Consider the following 20,074-nt stretch of genomic DNA (forward strand, 5'->3'; position numbering starts at 1 on the left):
TTAATATATACAAATAAAATAAAAAATAATAATTTGAAAAATTATTTTAATATTTTAATTAATTAATTTGATAAATAAGAAATGAGTAAGATGATATTTAATTTTTTAAAATTATTTAATCTAAAACTTATTGTTATCTAATTTCACAACCAATTTAATTTAGTAATAAAATGTTCTCTAAGATAACATCCCAACTCAAAACTATAAAAATGAATTGAAAACATGGATAGAAAATCTTATACCGCAATTAAAAAGGGGAAGCTGTCGCAATAGCTCGGAAAATAAAATATTAACCAACTCAATTTAACACAACACATCTAAGCTCAAGGTTTTTATTGTTGGTCGGCTTTCTCAAGCACAGACCTTAACTTATTAAACTGACTCGGGCTTGAGCCAGCCACACTGCCAATGTTTCTCCCTTAACAAACAAAGCATGAAGACAATAAAAACAAAACAAACAAACAAACACAAACCAAAGGGATGGTTTTTCTTCAACCGGTGTTTTGTAGGCCAGCAGCAATACCCTTCATGGTCAAGATGAGGGTATCCTCCAAACCAGGTGCATAGTCGCTTGTCGGGTTCAGCTTTATGAGTTCATCTGCAGGTTTCGACTCCAAATACTCCTTCGAGATATGGGGCCTCAGCTTCACGTGATAGTTCGGGTCGCGAATCCTCTTCAACGTGTACGCTTGCAGCACGTTTAGTGTAGTAATGTACGAGTCACGTAGTCTCAATCTTTGCTTCAAGTAAGGGTCTCCTTCTAGAAGATCCTTGTGCCCTGCAATCTGCATGCCCAGAAAGAAAACGGATCATAAAACGATATTGCCAAATGGAATATATTAACTAAATCGAAATTATTCACGCAAGTACCTGGAGTAAGAGGGCCTTTGTTTCATCAAAGTTGGTTCTTAAATTCTTGCCGAATGGCCATAGTTCTTCCAAGACTAAGAGTTTGTCATACAAAGCTGCGATCCCTGGGTCTCCCTTAGCAAACACCATTTCAATCAAGTCAATTGTAACTCTAAAGAATGGCCACTCGTTGTACATCTCCTGCAGCATATGGATGTTCCTAACATCCTTCTTAAGCGCGTACTTGAATGCCGCACCAAACCCAAGCCAAACCGGGAGATGAAACCTCGTCTGAGTCCATGCGAAGATCCATGGAATAGCACGAAGAGATTCAATTCCCCCACTAGGCTTTCTTTTCGACGGCCGGCTTCCAATGTTCATTCGCCCGTACTCCAATTCCGGTGTAGCCTGCAAAATATTTCATTTTTTTTAAGACCGTGGTTTACTATTATTATTAAAATCCTCGAGGAGAATAGCACAACAACAACATACCAGACGGAAGTACTCCACGAATCGAGGTTCTTTAAAAACAATGGACCGGTATTCCTCAGTGGCAATGACTGCAATTTCGTCCATCAATGCCCGCCACTCCGGTTTTGGAGATACAGGAGGATGCATCCCGTGCTCAAGAGTAGCAGCTGTAAACCTCTGAAGTGTTCTGAAACAAAGATGTTCCTCACCGAACGATTGCTCAATGACTTCACCTTGAACCGTAACTCGAAGTGAACCTTGAACAGTCTCCGGCGGCTGAGACAATATAGCAAGATGAGTCGGCCCGCCTCCTCTACCGACAGTCCCACCTCGGCCGTGGAACATGGTCAACTTTATACCATACTTCTTAGCAACCTTAACAAGCTCCTCTTGAGCCTTGTACAACTGCCACCCTGCGGTTAGACGTCCAGCGTCTTTTCCAGAATCAGAGTACCCAATCATGACCTCCTGTTTCCCGTTAATCCTGTTTTTGTACCATTCGATCGAGAAAAGACGAGCAACAGCAGCAGGGGCAGCCTCGAGATCGGCAAGCTTCTCGAACAAAGGAACAACCCTCAAAGGATTCTTCACGTGACATTCGCGTTGCAGAAGCTCTACTGCTAGGACATCGGAAGGAGCCGTGGCCATCGAGATTATATAAGCTCCGAAACAGTCCGATGGAAGTTCCGATATCACATGGAACGTGTCCAGTACGTCCGATATTTCTTCCGTCTTGGGAAGATCCGGGCCGAACAATGGCCGCTTTCCGCTTAGTTCGGATAAGAGCCATTCCTGACGTTTTTCCTCCGACCATTCTAGGTAAGATCCGATCTCGAGATGCTTCGTTATGGCGTCCATAACGTCAGCATGGCGTTCGGATTCTTGTCTTATGTCGAGTCGAACAATAGAGAGCCCGAAAGTGGACACTTGTCTCAAGAAATCGAGTAGGCTTCCATCAGCAATCGAACGATCCCCGCATGCACAAAGAGATTTGTAGCAAAGTTCAAGTGGTTCCAAGAACTACACACACAAATGATTAGACCAAGATCCAAGATCATGTTTTCTTTGCATTACCCTCTACTAAAAGTTTAAAACAAGTACCTGCTCCACGTTAGTGAAAGTGGACTCCTCCGGAATGTCTGAAACACCATTGGTCAATAAATGTCGAGACCTTTCGCGTGTTTGATATAGTTTATCCCTCACCTCACCAAGGAGAACACGATATGGTTCGTTTGGAGGTACTTGTTTCCAGAACTCTGCATTACACATTATTATATATACTCATTCATTCGTGTATATATTAGAACAAACAAACTATACGTAAATTTAATAATTGGATAAACTACCTATATAGTGTTTGGCATCTCTCTTTGAGGACCTCTGTAGTTCATCAGCTCGAGCACGAAGCTCGTCACTGCAACGCCACATGGACAACTGGCAAACAAGAATTCATAATGAATTGTTAAGCAAAAATCTTTAGAAGTGCTTGTGAAAATGATAGAAATCTTTTGTCATGCAAACCTCAAACATGAGATCTTCTATCTGAGAATAGTACAAGTTAGCAGCCATCATTCTAGCCAACAAACAGACATCCCTAGTGACCTCAGGTGTAACCCTCGGATTACCATCGCGATCACCACCCATCCATGAAGAGAATTGGATAAGAGGGGCATTGTATGGAACCCGCTCATTTATTCCAATATTCTTGAGAGCAGTGTCTACACGTCTTAAGAACTTGGGAACACCCTTCCAGATTGTTTCGTGGAAGTAACTCATTCCAGCTCTCATTTCATCTTGGGGTGTGGGAGGAGTTCTTCGAATCTCATCTGTGCGGAAGGCAGCTTGAATCTGGATGTAAAAAAGGAAGATTAAGGGAAAATGAGTGATTTAGCTTCGAAAAGAGAATGCAAAAGGGGATATACTGATAAAAACTCACCTCCCTTTGGAGAGCCTCGTCGAGTTCTTGTTTATCATCAGGAGTTATATCTTCCGCATTCAATTGGGCTAAGCAATTCCTTATCCTAAGAAACAGTAAAGAAGGAAAGGAAAAGGAAACAATTGAGTTAACATCCAATCTAAGATGATAAATGCAGGTTTCAGGAAGAAGCAAACCTTCCATGTTTCTGAAGCAGGGATCGTCGAACAGATTGAGTGGGATGAGCTGTGAAGACCAGATCCACTGTTTGGTTTTTCAAAGCCTCGAAAACCTCTTCAGGAGTCTTGTTTAGCTCTGAAACCAGCCTTTTTAGCGTCTCTTCAATGTCTGATTCGGTTGTTGCAGAGTTCTCATCTCCAAAACCCCCTTTCTTCAATTTTTTAATCCGTCTACGATGAGCAATTTGAACCTCTTCCGCCAAATTGGCCAAATTAAGCATGTGAGAGAATGCCTTTGAAATAACAATCAAATCCCCCGGATCCAAACTAGTAAGTACACTTCCAAGCTCCTCAAGCTTCTGAGGATTATGCTTCCCTTCATACTCGGCAGACAGTTCATAGCATTCTTGAACCTATCAGCAAGACGTATAATCATGATCAAATGCAGAATTGAGGAAAGTTTATCAATCACTCTAATCCAGTACTAATATAATATACATTTATCTAGGTTTAACCTACAAGGCTACAAGAAATTAACATGTCCTCTTAAGTCAAAGATCCAAGAAGACAAAAAAAAATCATAATCTATACGTTAAATCAGTTAATCATGACTAATCCCTATCAAACTCATTGATAATCCGAATCAGATCGTTCAATCTGATTGATTCTCAAAGTCAAACAAACAATCACACTAGTGTAAAATTAACTACGAAATTACCGTTTCCTTGAGATCTTCTCCATGCAAGTCTTGAAGAATATCTAGAAACCGATCTAGCAAAAGAGCATCGTATTCCACAAGCTTATCATCCTCAGAAACCTTCCCAGGAACAAGTTGCCTCAGCTGCGCGTCAATCGATGCCAATTTCTCCAAGTTCCGGTTCGCCATTGACCAGATTTCAACTTAGGTTTCTGAGAAAAACAAAATATCGTCAGTCCGAGTAAATCGGAACGTTAAAACAATGAATTAGATAGATAAAGAAGAAACATCGATCATATACAGATAATGCAGATGAAATCATTTGAAAACCTGAGAACAGTTAGAATTCCCAGTCGTTGTTCAGATTAGATGATGATCGCAGTTCTAATTGAAGATGAAGATGAAAGAGAGGAAGCAATTGGTTGATATCCCGATGAAACCTCTGCTATATATAGAACAATTTCGTTTCACTTTACAGAAACCCTTTCTTCTTCTTCTTTAGGGTATCCCTTTCCGTTTGTTTTTCCGTCACGGAGGGATATACCCTTAAAGATGCTTGTGACTTTGGAAGAGGGTTGTGTCTCTTGAGTCAACCTAGAGCCGTTATTTTAAAAAGCCGGAGCCTTCTTTAATAAAATCAATCATTTTTAAAACAAAAAATAATAATATTTACAAATAAAACAAGTATCTAATATTATTTATTTCATTTATTTCATTTATTACATTTATTTGGATATGGACAGTTTATAACCAATAATTTGAGGCCACATATATATGTAGAAGAAAGAACACTTTATAAGACATTGGTGTTGAGCCACTTGTCACAAAGACCAATAAATTTATGACCATTGCATTAACACTGTTTGTCTCCTCTTATCTTATCACACACTATAAAGTCCAAACAATAATATAAAAAAAATATATTATTTATTCTCTTCTACTTTGTAGCCAATGTACTTATAATATTATATTATATTCACTCAGTTATCACTCTATTGTATTATTTTATTGGCTAATTTAGAATCTATTAAAATTCAATGATTCAACTTAAATTTAATTATATTTTATATTAGGTTATGTTTTATTTTATTTATAGACATCCTCAAAGAATTTGTCAAACTTGAGGTGGCTCATAATGTTCTCATCCAAAATTATAGTCTTTGCCCTCAAAACAAAATGGTTGATATTTAGGCCATTATTTTTTCATTCATTTAAAATGATTTTAGTGAAATTAACATTTAATCTCTTATAAATTATTCTTGTCGCTATTTGGTGTGGTACGTGATTAATTATATGGAAGAGGAAATGAGGGAAGGAATGACGTGTCATCACGTTGACTGAAAAATGAATAAACAGTGAGGAAAAATTGGTTATTTTTCAACTAATCAGTTTAATCACGTCATTCTCTCTCAAATTCACTTTCCCAATTATTTTTTATTTTGTTAATTAGGTTTTTTACTTAAAAATAAAGTTAATAAAAGGCGAGATTATAATCAAAATAAAATAGGAAAAAAATCTATCATTTATGTATAATTACATAACTTCCAAAAACAAGAGATAAAATATTACTCACTTGTTAAGGATAATCCGAAATGTTATAATCTAAGTAATTAATTAAGTATATAATTTTCCTCTCATTTTATATCACCACCAAAATATAATAAGTTAAGGATAATCCGAAATGTTATAATCTAAGTAATTAATTAAGTATATAATTTTCCTCTCATTTTATATCACCACCAAAATATAATAAGAATTGTGAGTCAACTTCTATTAAAAACAACCATTTTTATTTCAATTAACTGTTGTTTCCAACAACCAATAATTGAACAAAAAAAACAACAATTAAGATGGTGCATATATACTCTTCAATGAGCAACTCATAAGATTACAACAAGAAAAAGACAACAATTAATATATACCAACAAGGAAGACAGTAAAACATTGTTTTTCTTGAGTAGGTCTCGAAGGAAAATATCTTCATAAATAATATTGAAAATAATACATTATATAAGTTATTTTTATTATGTTTATTTTCTTTTATTGTGTTTATTTCATTTTTTTTTTTGAAAGGGAGTGGTGTTAGTTCAACCCATGTATATAATAGTTGTATGTTGAATTCATACAACTAATCAATATCCTTTATTTAATTCAATAAAAGGGTTACTATAATATATAATATGATAAAATACATTGATGCATTGAATATAGACATGTATTATGTAAATATACAATTAAAAAGACATAAATACATTATAATACATGTTATATGTCAACCAATTAGACATAAAAAATCAAAACCATGTCAATAATGGAACCACATGAGATGAGCCTGAAAATGCATATTCTGCGAATATACATAATAAATATATGTATATGTGGATCAAAGATTCTTCACCAGAAAAATTACTAATATATAATCAGAAAAGTTCAAATAATAAAATACAGATTAAAAATTATTATAATATTGTTGGTCGGCTGACAAAAACAAAGAATGATAGAACATGTTCAAGAAGAACCGATGCAGATCTCAGATTCATAGCATTTTAAAATAAAGTTATAATCTCTCTCTCTTACCATTTTATTTATTTATTTATTATTATTTATATATATATATATTTTAATTATTGAACATTTTATTATTATTATTATTATATATAAAAATAATAATTGGGAGAGAAAATTTAAAAAAAAATTATGTGATAATTAAATTTGTTGAAAAATTAATAAATTTTTCCTCTCTTCTCTCTTCTCTCTTCTCTCTTCTCTCTTCTCTCTTCTCTCTTCTCTCTTCTCTCTTCTCTCTTCTCTCTTCTCTCTTCTCATGAACTTTATCATTTTTCCTGTCTTATTTTCTCTTTTATCACTCCTGTCTATATATAATCTATATTTTATCATTTTTTTAATTATTGAATATTTTATTATTACTATTATATATAATGTATAAAAAGTTGTTAAATATTTTTAAAAAATTAAATGAAGTCAAATTAATTATATATTTAAATTGTAAAATTATTTACTATTAATTAGTTTCAAGTACCTTAGGAAAAAACAAAATTAATTAATTAAGCTCGGAATAATATGGACTACTAATGATGACGTAAACCATCACGGTTCTTGAACTGACTAGTTTTATTTGAGCTTAATATAAATAAATATATATATATATTAAATAAATGTATTATGTATGTACACAAACAGAGCACGTTATATATATAGTCAGCCTTTGACTTATCTTAACATTAAGTAATTAGCCAAATAATAGATGAATTATTATAATCATGTGGTTACATATGAATATCCAAATTAATGAAAATGCGATAACTAATAATTATAATATATTAAATAAATAAGAGCCAACATTGTTCTACCGTATTATTATTGATTGATTTGATAAATTTATACACCAAAATATATTATAATCATTTTTATTTGATATATCTAATTAGACTTCGGTTATTAGTAGGGTTCGGATAAACGCGAGTTTATGAATGGGACTAATCAATACATTGACGCTAATCGAGTTTGACATGTTTTCTATTAGTCGGCGAATCTGCCCAATACCATCAACCCATTTCTAGGAGAGACTAAATAAATAAAATGTGAGACTGGAAAATATATAAACAATTTAGAAATTTATTTATAGGTTTTATAATCAATAATGACCATAGATTAATTGAAAATATGAGATAGCTAGTTTAGTTATAAAAGTAAAAGAGAAAAAAATAATAGTAGATCTATTGAGTTGACTTTAACACTTTGCTACACCTAATATTTTGATAATTGCATTTTCTTATCAAACTTGATTTAGTTGACTAATTTTTAATAGATAATGTGAGATTAATTAATCTCAAATAACACGTCATTTCATTACATTTTTCTATTAATTATATTATTAAATTTTAAACTATTATTTTAATATATCTAAGATTACAAAGTATTTGCTGAAAATTCAAATTTAATCTCCTTTCATATTTTTATATATAATTAATTTTATTTTTCATATTCTAATAAAATTATTTAAGATTAATTCTAAATAATCCAAACAAATTGTTCAATTTTGGATTATTTTAATCAAATTCGAATTATAAATTAAAACTTTTATTTGATAAAAAATGTAAAAAAAATTAGTTTTTAATGTTTAAAAAAATTTAACAGTCCATCAAAGAATAATTTGAATGATAACCCAAATATATATGTATATTTACACGTAAGTCTGACATATCAGTAACATCAATCCAAACTTCTAAACAACTATCTAAAAACTCGGGTATTCTTTATAGGTTTCTTTATTCCTCTCTCATGATGATTATAAAAGCTCAAAAATATATAAGTGAAAATAATTATTATATTAGATAGTATACCTATTTAATTTTTTTAAGTTGGGTAATATAACTTTGCTATTGTCAAAGTGAATAATTGCACAAACCTTTGTTAGAAGGGTAAATATATTTCATCGTTTTAGAGGAGCAAAATGAGAAAATGAAAGAATTGTTTCGCTTTTTGAAGACAACAATATTATGGATTATCGAGGTCTTGTTTTGTTTACAATTCTTCGATATTAACTAGGAAGTTATCTACATATATCACATGTTACAATGACAAAAATAAAACTATCACATTATGATTTTTGAAAAAATAGATTGAATATAAGTCTGAACGACAGGGACTATCCAAAATTCGAAGTTAGGATGAACTTGAAAAATTATTGAAGGGTGCTTGAAAAAATATGAAAAAAACGGTTAGACTAAATAAAAATTCATACCTATTTTTTAAAATTATAAAAATAAATGAAGATAACTTATAAAAAAGTTATAGGGTTATATCACATTTTTAGTTATATATATATATTAAAGTGGGCTTAACCCCCACTTAACCCTAATATAGATATGTACCGGAACATATGACATCTTGTGAATTATAATTTATTAATGATTTATGAAAAAATTAATTCATAATAAATATTAATTTAATATAGTAAAAAAGAAAGAAGAAAGAGACATAATTAGGTGCCCCGGTCAATTTGTGTGTGCCATGACTAATCAATTGGAATATTTCAAATTGTACCACGATGTTCACGAGGCTTGGAAGTATCTAATATCTAAAAAAGGTAAACCAAAATTGTATAAAACTGACTAATAATGTTAATGATGTGATAATATAGAGACTAGAAAATAAGTCACTTGGTGCAACTATATACTCTTGATAGGGATGTCAATTTAAAACTGTTTCCACCATATTCGAACCGAACAAATTGATTTTTTATCGTTGTTCTTTTTGGATTTGAATGAGAAGATAGTTATCTGGACTATCCAAATATGTATAAAATTGAAATAATGTCATTAATCTTAATTTATACTAGAAAAAAAATTTAATCTAGAAGTATATATTTGTATAACTAGCTTAGTTAGACGTATGAGCTAATAAAAATAGCTTTAAACGTATATACTATAAAAAAAAAAATTGGCTTATTTGACCTCTTTCAATAAAGAGAGTTAATTTGTTTTTAATTTATATATTTCTTAATTAATATTAATTTTCTCTCTATCTTTTTTTTATTAATTAATTAATTAATTTATTTATTTATTCTTTTCATTTATTAATTAATTTCTCTCCTTTTATTTTTTTCTCTAACTTTTATGTGATTTTTATTTTATTTTTTTAATATAAACAAAAATAAATTTAATAGTCTTTCTATTTAATTTTTTTTTATTGAGGTTTATAATAATAGTAAATAAAATCATTAAGTTATTTTTTTTTTTTTTTTTTTTTTTGTATAATCTTAGTTATTACTTTTTTGATGTTGGATGGATTAATATCTATTATTATCCAAATTTAATGGTTCTTTCAAAGATGAATCATTATAATACTTAAGTATTAGTTTCGAAAAGAGACCAAACAATTTTAAAATAATTAATATTGATGTAAGACAACGTGAAATAGTAGAAAAAATAAAATTAAAATATCGAATACTAATATATGAATAGACGAAGGAATAAAAATAGATAAATAGAGCGAAATTAATTAATTAATAAAAGAAGAATTGATTAATTAAAGAAAAAATACTTTCATAAAAATATTATATAAGAAAAATATAAAAGGATAAAGAAGTTGATTAAATAATTAGTAAAATAAAAAAAGAGAAAAAAAATAAATATTTAATTAAGAAATATATAAATTTACAAAAATATTAATTCTGTTTATTAATATTGCTAAATAGTTTTTTTTTTATATTTTTGTTTAGAGCTGGTTAATATAAATTTATGTGAATAAATATTGAATTATTTTTTTTTTAAAAGTTGATATTATTTTTGAACATATATATATATATATATAATATGATAAAATAATCTTTTTATAACATAATTAAAGAGTATTTTAATTAATTAAATAATATTGATTAATGAAAATTTGATAAAATAATTTTAATTATATTATGTTTTTTAAAATTCAAATAAAAAAAACTTTTGTATAGATTCTATTATTATTATACCACCAAAACAAAAATGTTCTCTAGTAAGAATTCATGTTTTCATTACAATGAACATTAGTTTTAGAGTTTATATTTGGACAATTTTAAAAATTGAAAAAATTATTTTATATTTGTGTAATCTGATATTTAAAAAGTAGTTTTTGTATGCTATAAATATATGTAGATTGCTTTTTTATTTGTAATACATTTCTCAAATCCAATTTTACAATTCACCAAAGTTTTCAGGAATACAAAGTATTACAAAATTTTCAAATCCAAATTTACAATTCACCAAAAATTTCAAAAATATAAAGTATTATAAATTTCTCAAATCCAAATCTACAATTCACCAAAGATTTCAAAAATATAAAGTCAATCTTAATAAAGTAAAATTGCTCCATACTTTTCAATATGTTTGTATCACATCAAGCAAAAAAACCTATCGTTTCTAAAAAAAATTGTGTTTTTAAGTTCACGCAATGAATAAATCTAAGGTTTTAAGTTTGAAGACGATTTTTGTTAAAGAGAGTTAAGAGAAAGAGATATAATTTGTGACAATAACTGGGAATTCAATTTAAACATTTATTTCTCTCTCTTGTAGTCTTGTTTTTGTTATATTTTCGTTGCCCTTTCAATACTCTTAAAATAATAATAATAAAAAATAGGCAACCTTGATAAATTAAAATCCCTCCATACAATTCAATTTTTTTTAGTATGAACACACTCACAAGACAAATAAACATACTCTTATCATTTCAAAAGCAAATACTTTCTAAGTCCAAATCACTAGTCACAAGAATCCCATTACTATAAAGCCAAAATGAATAGTGATATATGTCTGATACTTTTTTTTTAAATCTTAAATGTGTTTGTATCTGGACCAAACAAATAAAAATAGGCCTATCAAATTAATTTTGGAAAAAATTATAATAATTAGAGAAGAATATATACAAATTAAGTACTCTCAAATATAATACTTTATCATTTCAAAACTAATATCTTTATCAAATCCAAATCACAATTCATGAAAATCTCTATAAAATCAACATTATTAAAGTGTTATAGTCCCATTTAATTTTTCAATGAGTTTGTATTGACCCTATAAATTATCAAATTATTTTAAAAAGAGCAGAACAATTACTTAAGAGAATATACAATAAATAAGTATTCTCAAACATATTGCTCTTATCATTTCATAAGTAATATATATTTTTTTAAAATTCAAACAACTCATAAAAATCTCAAACCCTACAAAAATCAACATTAATTAAGTGATATATCTCAATACTCTATTTTTTTTTTTAACTTTCTAATGTATTTGTATATGCAATGAGCAACAAAAATAGTCTTATCAAATTAGTTTTGAAAAGAGTAGAATAGTTGGACAACAAAAATAAGTATTCTTAAATTTTCTATCATCATTTCATATTTAATATATTTCTCTAATATAAGATTACAAAATTCCTAACAATATAAAATCAACATTAATATATTGAGCTCTATGGCCCACACCTTTTTCATTTTTCTTTATATTTGTATTGGGACCAAGCAAAGAAAATAGGCTTAAATAACCAATTACTTTTGAAAAATGAATATTCTTAAAATTATATTTTACATTTCATACTTAATCTCTCTCACAAGATACAAAAATTTCAAACACTATAAAGTAAACCTTTAAAAATTGAGCACTACATCTTTTAGATTAGAATTTACACCTTTGTATGGGTTTATATGAGATAAGCCCGGCAAGTACCTGAGTTGGGTTGGGTTAGGACAGCCCACATGGCCAGCCTATTTTAAAAAAAAAAAATTATTTAGTTAAATTTATTATAATTTTAAACATAAAATGTTGTAACTTAATAATTTAAGATAATAATTTAAGATAATAATTTATAAATTTTATTTGATTATAGGTTCATATCTCACCAAATTTTTTTTTTAAATTAATTTTTTAAACTAGACCTAATTTTAGGTTAAGATTGTGGGCTTAAGCCCATTCCATCCCTATTTAGATTTTTTAGAGTTTAAGTCTAAAGTCGAATCCTCTGCTACTCTCATAAGGAGGGGGCAAAATAGTATTTTTACAAAAATAAATAAATAAAAATTATTCCACTTTTATCCTTGTGAGAGAACAAGGAGAACATAAATATTATAAATATTATATATATATATATATAAAATGATGCTTAATTTTGAAAGTGTCCGAATTGATCATAACCTAACAAAAACAAGTACAACTCTTTAACCAACCATGCTAATAATACTTTATATTTTAAATTCAACACAAAATTTGATTACCGCGTAATTTAATAGTGATACCTGATTTGTTTTGTTTTTTATATATTACACAATTTGGGAGTAGGTTAGTCTGAAGAAATGATTTTTTTTATATTGTTTGAGAGAAATAAATAAAAAGATGTGAGATAAATCTACTAATTATTATTATTATTAGATGTTTGTTTGGTTAGAGATATTTTGATTATGATTAATTGGAATTTAATTATTTGTTAGGATTTGATTGATATAATTATTTGAGTGTTTTTATAACTTATGGGTATTTTTTTCTTTCATATTTTTGTTATGTTTAATATAATATTTTATGATAAATATTTAATATTAAGGTAATATCTTTCCAACTTTAAAAAAAATATATTATATACCTAATGTTAGTGTGACCATTTTTGTAAAACATGTTCTTTTTTTAGCTACATATTTTTTATTTTTTAGAGTTTATTTTAAATATTTTTTTTTATTTTTTTAAATCACGCATAATTGATGATATTGAATCATTTCATATTCAATTAAAAACATACATAGGAAACCCTCCTTCATTACAAATAGTAATTTTTTTTTTTGTAATGTTTTTGTGCTGATAATTGTTATTTTATTGATTTATATTAAATAACTAATGTTTTGTTATAATTTTTAAGACTTTTATTATATTTAATTACATAAAAACTTACTTAATGTTTTCCTTTGCTAAATTTATTTTGATTTTATAACATTAAATATATATATAAATAAATATATAAGAATGTTTTTCTTTCAAAAATAATTACTTAGGTTGAGTTAAACTTAAACCTAACTAAAAAATAAATAAAATTAAGTTATAGAAGCAATATGACTTATTTATTTTTTTTTATTCACTATTTTCTTCTATAAATCTAAACAAAAGAATGCTAACCCAAATTTTGATCCATAATTTTTCCTTTATTTTATTCACGTCATGATAAAAATATTTTAAGATAATTTTAATTTTTTTTTCAAACCCACCCCTTGATCCGTCCCTATAATACATAATTCATAAACTATTACCCATAATTTATTTTGTCTTAATATAGCACTGATTTTGAACCCCATCAAATGCCTTATGTTTAACAAATTGGGTCAAATTTATTTCTTAGAAAGAATGGATAAAAAAAGTAACAAATACTTGAGTTATTCAAGTAAATTGATTATATACTATTTTTTCCACTCACCAACATATTATTTTGTACATAATTCATACAAATAAACCGAATGAGGCTATAAGTTGTTAGAACCTAGAAGAATAGTGATCTAAATGGTTGTAGTATATAACAGAAAAACAAATTTAGATGGAATCAAAGTGAGACAAATCAGAATCTCTTAAAAATTATTTTTTTCCTTCTCAAGAGAAATATGACATTAGTAAAAAAAAAACAAAATAAAAGCTCAAACAAATACTTTAAATAAAAGATGGAATCAAAGTGAGACATTTCCCTTTTAAGTGTTTACCACATTTTTTTTAATAAGAATTATTTTCTATGATTAAATTATTTATACTTAACTGTTTTAGTTGTCAAATTTAAGATGAAATTGTTAAAAAAATGTCATATTTAATCAAATGAATAAAAGATGTTATTTTTTTTTTCTGAATGCAACAATCCTCACATTCTATTATATATGTCCATCAATCCATTCTCAAAGATTAATACTCAAATTAAAAAACAAAATTAAGTTGATTAATACTAACAAATAATAATTATTTAAAAGAAAGATTTTTAATTAAATAAATATAATTAAAAAATAGATAGAATAAATGCAGCCCACAATATATACCATGCTTATTTTAATATATATAAAATAGTGAATTCAATATTTAACAAATGAAATGTTAAAGAGTATTAACAGAAAAAAATATAAATGATAAAATGTTTACATATTTAAATAATTTCGAATTTATATATATATATATTTATATTTTACTTATTTGCTATTGATAATAATGACTTTAAAATTTGACATTGAGTAATTTATAAATTTATTTAAATTACATTTTTTTATTATTTATCAACCGGAGTCTGTTTTTCCCTTCCAATTATTGATTATCATTAGTAAATAAATACAATCACAATTATTTAACAAATAAAAAAAAAATACAATGATAATAATAATTATTTTAAATATAAAGTTTAGGTGTAACAAAGTTATCGTTTAATATTATAATTATAAACTTTCGAAAAATAAAATAAAAATAAAAATAAATAAAATATATAGATCGATAACCAAAACCCTAGTTTCATTATTGTTGTTTAAGCTCGAAGACTTGTTTCAGTTCTGTCGAAGAAGAAGAAGGAAGAAAATGGCGTCGAGCAATCAGACAATATTGCAGCTTCCGAATTTTCCTACAAGCGTTTCCGCAAAGGTTCACCCTCTCGTTATCTTCAACATATGCGATTGTTATGTCCGCCGTCCTGACCAGTCCGACCGAGTCATCGGAACTCTCCTTGGATCCGTCTTGCCTGATGGAACCATCGACATTCGAAATTCTTATGCTGTTCCTCACAACGAATCCTCGGACCAGGTTTTAATTTATCAGCTGCTCGTTCTCGATAACATCTCATTCATTTTCATCCTGAACTTTATTTATTGTCAAATCGAGTTAGTTTAGGTTTCCTACTTGTATTAGAAGTATTGGCTGTTCTTAGTTGAATTAGACTCTTTTAAACAGATGCAGAGCGTTTCTCCCACTGTTAATAAAATCATATTTGTTAGTTTTATTGAGAGTGAGAAAGTGAACCCTAGCTATCTTGAGAAAGACTTATAAGAGACTTCTGCAGAAATTATCCTGATTGAGTTTCACAAGTTGGGAATGGAATTTCCTTCTTTGCCGGCCTATATAAGTGTCAGATAATTAATCTGACATTGTTGAGGTGTGAAATGCTGGCATGGAGATAACATGGAAGAGGATGTTGATGGTGAGCTTGCAGATGTAGAAGCTCTTAACCATGAGGATCTAGAGTGTGTTCCGAGATAATATAAATCATTGTTTGTATTTTCAAAATTGAAGATGCTATTGGAAAAGGAGGTGTCATATGTAAAAAACAGTACAGTGCTGGAAGATGATTTGGGGTACCAGTTGAGAAGTTGACATAGAGAACACAATTGTTATAATCTGTAGTTGTGTGGAAGTGCAAGATGTCATCATCTTTGATCTATTATGAGGAAATGTATGCTTAAATATTGGCTCATTTAAAGTTTGTGAAACGGGGTTGATAGAATTGAAGGAGAGATTAAATCTTGTAGCAGAATCAGAAACACATTAATTATTTGGAAGCCTAGTTACTGCCTTGGACGACCTTTGTTTTTTCTTCTAATACATCAGGCACTTGCAATAGGGATTGATGTTGGACTAGAAGCGAGGATGCAAAATGAACTGTTTTGACGAATTCAATCATATTTGTTATAGCTTTTAGTGACCATTTCTGTAAAGCATGATATTGTTATTGGCATGTTACAAATGGATGTTTTAAAAAAAATTGAATTGGTATTTTATTAAATATGATTGGTCTTATCTGAATGTTTATTCTTTCGTGTTGTTGTAGGTTGCATTGGATATTGATTACCACCATAACATGTTATCATCTCACCAGAAGGTTAACCCAAAAGAAGTCATTGTTGGATGGTAACTACTTCTAAACCTCCTTGGTTTATGAATTATTCTGGACTGCATCAGGGCTACAAGAGCATCATATTTCTCCATCTACTTTTTCATAGTTGTATTTTCTATGTGATTCATATTATTATTTTGTCTAGAGAATACCATTTAGATTAACTGATAGTCCCTCACTCTTTTATCTCAAGACACCAACATAGTTGCTTTTTCCTTTAAGTTAAATATTCTGGACATTACATCATGTTGACAGACAAAGTGTCCAGTGTTCACAATAATCTCTCTATATAATAACAGAATAGGTAATGACCTGTTAAACATCTCCACATTAATCGAAATGAATAGGTATTCTTAAAGTGTGTGGTGAGTTCGAACCCTGGACCTTCTTATACCTCTCCTCATTAATCAGAATAAGTAGGTTTTTTAGAAGTGCCTAGTGAGTTTCGAGCCAGAATACATAGCATGCCTTTTACTCTCTTTTTATGCTAGTGATAGGTTTGACAATTGGTGACATTTGACAATAGATCATTCCTGACCGTTTCTTCAGAAAAATTACAAAGACACCACGTGCCGTAAACAATAGCGACACCTAACCATCTACAAATGGCGTTACTTGCAAATTATGATATGGGTCATGGTTCGTAAAATAATGTTGTAACAAATGAAACTAAGACTTGCATTTAAAAAATAATCACGACCATTCTATTGATTTTGGCAAATTTCTAATGAGATCATGATAGAGATTATATAAAATATTAATTTCAAATATGCTCAAGTATTTACCAACTTCTACTAACAAACTGTGTAAGTTAGTGTGGAATAATGTTTAAAAATTAACATCATACTTTTTTTTTCTGCTAGAAAACATCAAACTTACATTTTATTATAATTTAAATATCATAACATTTTATTGAGCATATATGAAGATTTTTTTAAACTTATAATCTTAAGAATGTTCGAAAATATTAATTGTGTGCACGAGCATAACACTAGTTATTTCTATTAATAGGTAACATTCACGCATATAAAAACCTCTTGGGAGTAAATCTTAAAAGTGATTAAAGAATAGAGTACAATACTTTCAGCTTTTTTTAGCCTAGAGGACTGCGACATAATTGACACCTTCAACACTTCTTTCTTTATCATAAGCTGCCTAGAAGAGTATATACTAGTATATTATTGTGAATATTTTATATAAACCTCTATTCATTTTGCTGATGCATGTTTAAAAAATATACATTACTGATAATCACATGATATACTATGCATAAATCAAACAAATGATTAATTGTCTGTTCTGTTCCATCTTGTTGTCAAATTGTGCAGGTTTTCAACTGGTTTAGGTGTCACTGGAGGTAGTGCACTGATCCATGACTTTTACTCCAGGGAGGTTTCAAATCCAATTCATCTGACTGTTGATACTGGATTTAAGAATGGAGAGGCTAGCATAAAAGGTTTTGTTTCAGTAAACTTGTCTTTGGGAGATCATCAACTTGCTGCACAGTTTCAAGAAATCCCATTGGATTTATGCATGGTTGAGGCCGAGAGGGTTAGCTGTATGTACTCTATTCTAAAGCAGCCTTCTAGATTAATTTCCATATCTGATCGAATCTACATATATAAATAACTTTGCTTGGAATTCAAATATGTTTATTTAGACATCGACTCTTTCCATGCATTTGCGATCTCGTATATGATAATCCGTTCAGTTGAACTTATTATATATCTTTGTTTCTGACCAGTCATGGAAATCATGGCTAGAAGAGTTGCAAAGATTTTGATAGACATTTCATTTTATGTTGATGTTTGAAGGTAATTGGTATTTTATATGCAATATAATCTTGACTAGGTGCCAATGTAGTGTATCTCAATAGTGGTTAGAGTCGGAGGTCGAGGATTGGACCCCTGCTTGGTGCGTTTAACCCTTGAAACAAAATCTTGTTTAGGCCTCTCCATTGGTCTGAAAAAAGACAAAAAACTTGATTAGGTTAATGTTTTTTGTTGTGTATTAGAATTTAAAGGTATGTGTAGCTTCAGATTGGTTAATGTTGTGTGGAAATTCACTGATGGTAAGTAAGGATTGAATTAATTTGGTTGACTAACAAGCATCCTTATATTATAGATGATGTCCTGAAGAGCACATCGGTGGACAAACTACCCAATGATTTGGAAGGAATGGAAGCATCAATGAAACATTTGCTTGCCCTGATAGAAGATGTCTACCAATATGTTGATGATGTGGCGGTGAGGAGATCTTTCTCGTCCTTAAAAAAACATTTTTTTGCTTCCCACTTTCATACTATTGACAGTTTATTAATCTTTTCAGGAAGGAAGAGTTGAGGCAGATAATGACATAGGGAGATTTATATCAGAAACTGTGGCTTCCATTCCCAAAGTTCCGTCTCAAGCTTTAGATAAGCTTGTAAATGATAGTTTGCAGGTAAGATAACACGAACAACAGCTTTCCTTCTGAATTAGATATTTAGAAAGCTTCATTGATTTGATATTGTTTTTCACCCATTGGCAGGACAATTTGCTACTGCTCTATTTGTCGAGCATCATGAGGACTCAACTAACTTTGGCAGAGAAGTTGAATACTGCTGTTCATGCTCTGTGAGGGAATTTCTCCATATTATAGCGGAATGGAAGGAACTTGTTTGGTAGCTTCTGCAGTTTTGGCCTCAGGCTTATTCATTATTGTATGATCCCCTACCTAAAATTGCATGAGATTTAGTTAAAAAAGACTTTTAATTTAAACTATTGACGTCTGTCTTTTGTTGGAGCCCCCTTTAAAAGAATCTTGTTATTGATAATGTGAGATGCATTATTATAATTACTATAAACTAGCAATAGAAATGACAGGAATTTATTAAACTTGATAGATTGATTCATTCATTCTAGTAATTATGGTCGGTCAGTTTAATGAAGGCTAAGTGAGTAGAATTATCGGTTTCTTGAGAGTAGGTAAATCATTAGCAGTCTAATATCTGGAACTCTCATGGTATTAGAAATAACCCATACACTTGCAATCCTTGTTACACCTGCCCCGCATTCAGTATCCTTCTTAGGCACTTGCCCTTTGGTAAACCCGGTAGAGAAATTCTCGGGCCCTTGGAGTTACAAGTCTTCACCTTCTCTGGCTTGCACTCCTTGCATTCCTTGCTCCTCGCATTCCTCACAACTCGCAATGCTCTGGTAATGGGAAGTTATTGAGTTTTGGATATAAAAAATTCCAAAGAAAAAAGTATCTAATCGTGATGAAAGGGTTTTTGGGATAAAACCCTAAACCCCAAAATCTAAACATCTTATCAACCATCAAATCAAATAATTTTATCATATAAATATCAAAACTACTCTCTAATTTTATTTTCTCTCTAAACTATCATTCTCCCACCTATACCATATCTTTTAAAGTTAAAAGGTAAATTAGTCTTCTAATTTTAAAAATAATTTTTTTTCTAATTTTTATTAAACAATGGTTTTATCAAAACCCCAGGTAAAATTCAAAAAATCATTTTCCTTAAACAAATCCTAAGTGATCTTAGTTAACTAATTTTTTAAATGAATAATATAGTAT

The 20,074-nt window shown here is 29.2% G+C and overlaps 2 protein-coding genes across 2 annotated transcripts; one reads left to right on the forward strand and one right to left on the reverse strand.

Moving 5' to 3' along the window:
• Positions 1-277: 277 nt before the first annotated feature.
• LOC124938557 (phosphoenolpyruvate carboxylase 2) lies at positions 278-4,603 on the reverse strand. Its single transcript, XM_047479023.1, has 10 exons — positions 4,442-4,603; positions 4,133-4,323; positions 3,433-3,827; positions 3,257-3,341; positions 2,842-3,168; positions 2,667-2,754; positions 2,422-2,576; positions 1,342-2,340; positions 871-1,257; positions 278-785 (listed from the first exon to the last, which is right to left on the reverse strand). Exons 2-10 carry the CDS (start codon positions 4,298-4,300, stop codon positions 492-494), a joined length of 2,898 nt encoding a protein of 965 aa, XP_047334979.1. The 5' UTR covers positions 4,301-4,323; positions 4,442-4,603; the 3' UTR covers positions 278-491.
• A 10,536-nt stretch (positions 4,604-15,139) lies between these two features.
• Positions 15,140-19,378, forward strand: LOC124938344 (eukaryotic translation initiation factor 3 subunit F-like). The gene is made up of 6 exons (XM_047478765.1): positions 15,140-15,408; positions 16,430-16,509; positions 17,824-18,053; positions 18,620-18,741; positions 18,824-18,937; positions 19,025-19,378. Exons 1-6 carry the CDS (start codon positions 15,187-15,189, stop codon positions 19,112-19,114), a joined length of 858 nt encoding a protein of 285 aa, XP_047334721.1. The 5' UTR covers positions 15,140-15,186; the 3' UTR covers positions 19,115-19,378.
• Positions 19,379-20,074: the final 696 nt, after the last annotated feature.

This window comes from Impatiens glandulifera, chromosome 5, assembly GCF_907164915.1.
Source record: "Impatiens glandulifera chromosome 5, dImpGla2.1, whole genome shotgun sequence".
Taxonomy (NCBI): domain Eukaryota; kingdom Viridiplantae; phylum Streptophyta; class Magnoliopsida; order Ericales; family Balsaminaceae; genus Impatiens; species Impatiens glandulifera.

Coding starts and splice junctions, on each gene's coding strand:
- LOC124938557 (XM_047479023.1), bottom strand. CDS start 4,300: ATGGCGAACCGGAACTTGGAGAAATTGGCATCGATTGACGCGCAGCTG. Junction 2,577..2,666: donor AGATGCCAAACACTATATAG/GTAGTTTATCCA, acceptor TGTGTAATGCAG/AGTTCTGGAAACAAGTACCT. Junction 1,258..1,341: donor TCGTGGAGTACTTCCGTCTG/GTATGTTGTTGT, acceptor AATATTTTGCAG/GCTACACCGGAATTGGAGTA.
- LOC124938344 (XM_047478765.1), top strand. CDS start 15,187: ATGGCGTCGAGCAATCAGACAATATTGCAGCTTCCGAATTTTCCTACA. Junction 15,409..16,429: donor ACAACGAATCCTCGGACCAG/GTTTTAATTTAT, acceptor GTGTTGTTGTAG/GTTGCATTGGATATTGATTA. Junction 18,054..18,619: donor TGAGGCCGAGAGGGTTAGCT/GTATGTACTCTA, acceptor CTTATATTATAG/ATGATGTCCTGAAGAGCACA.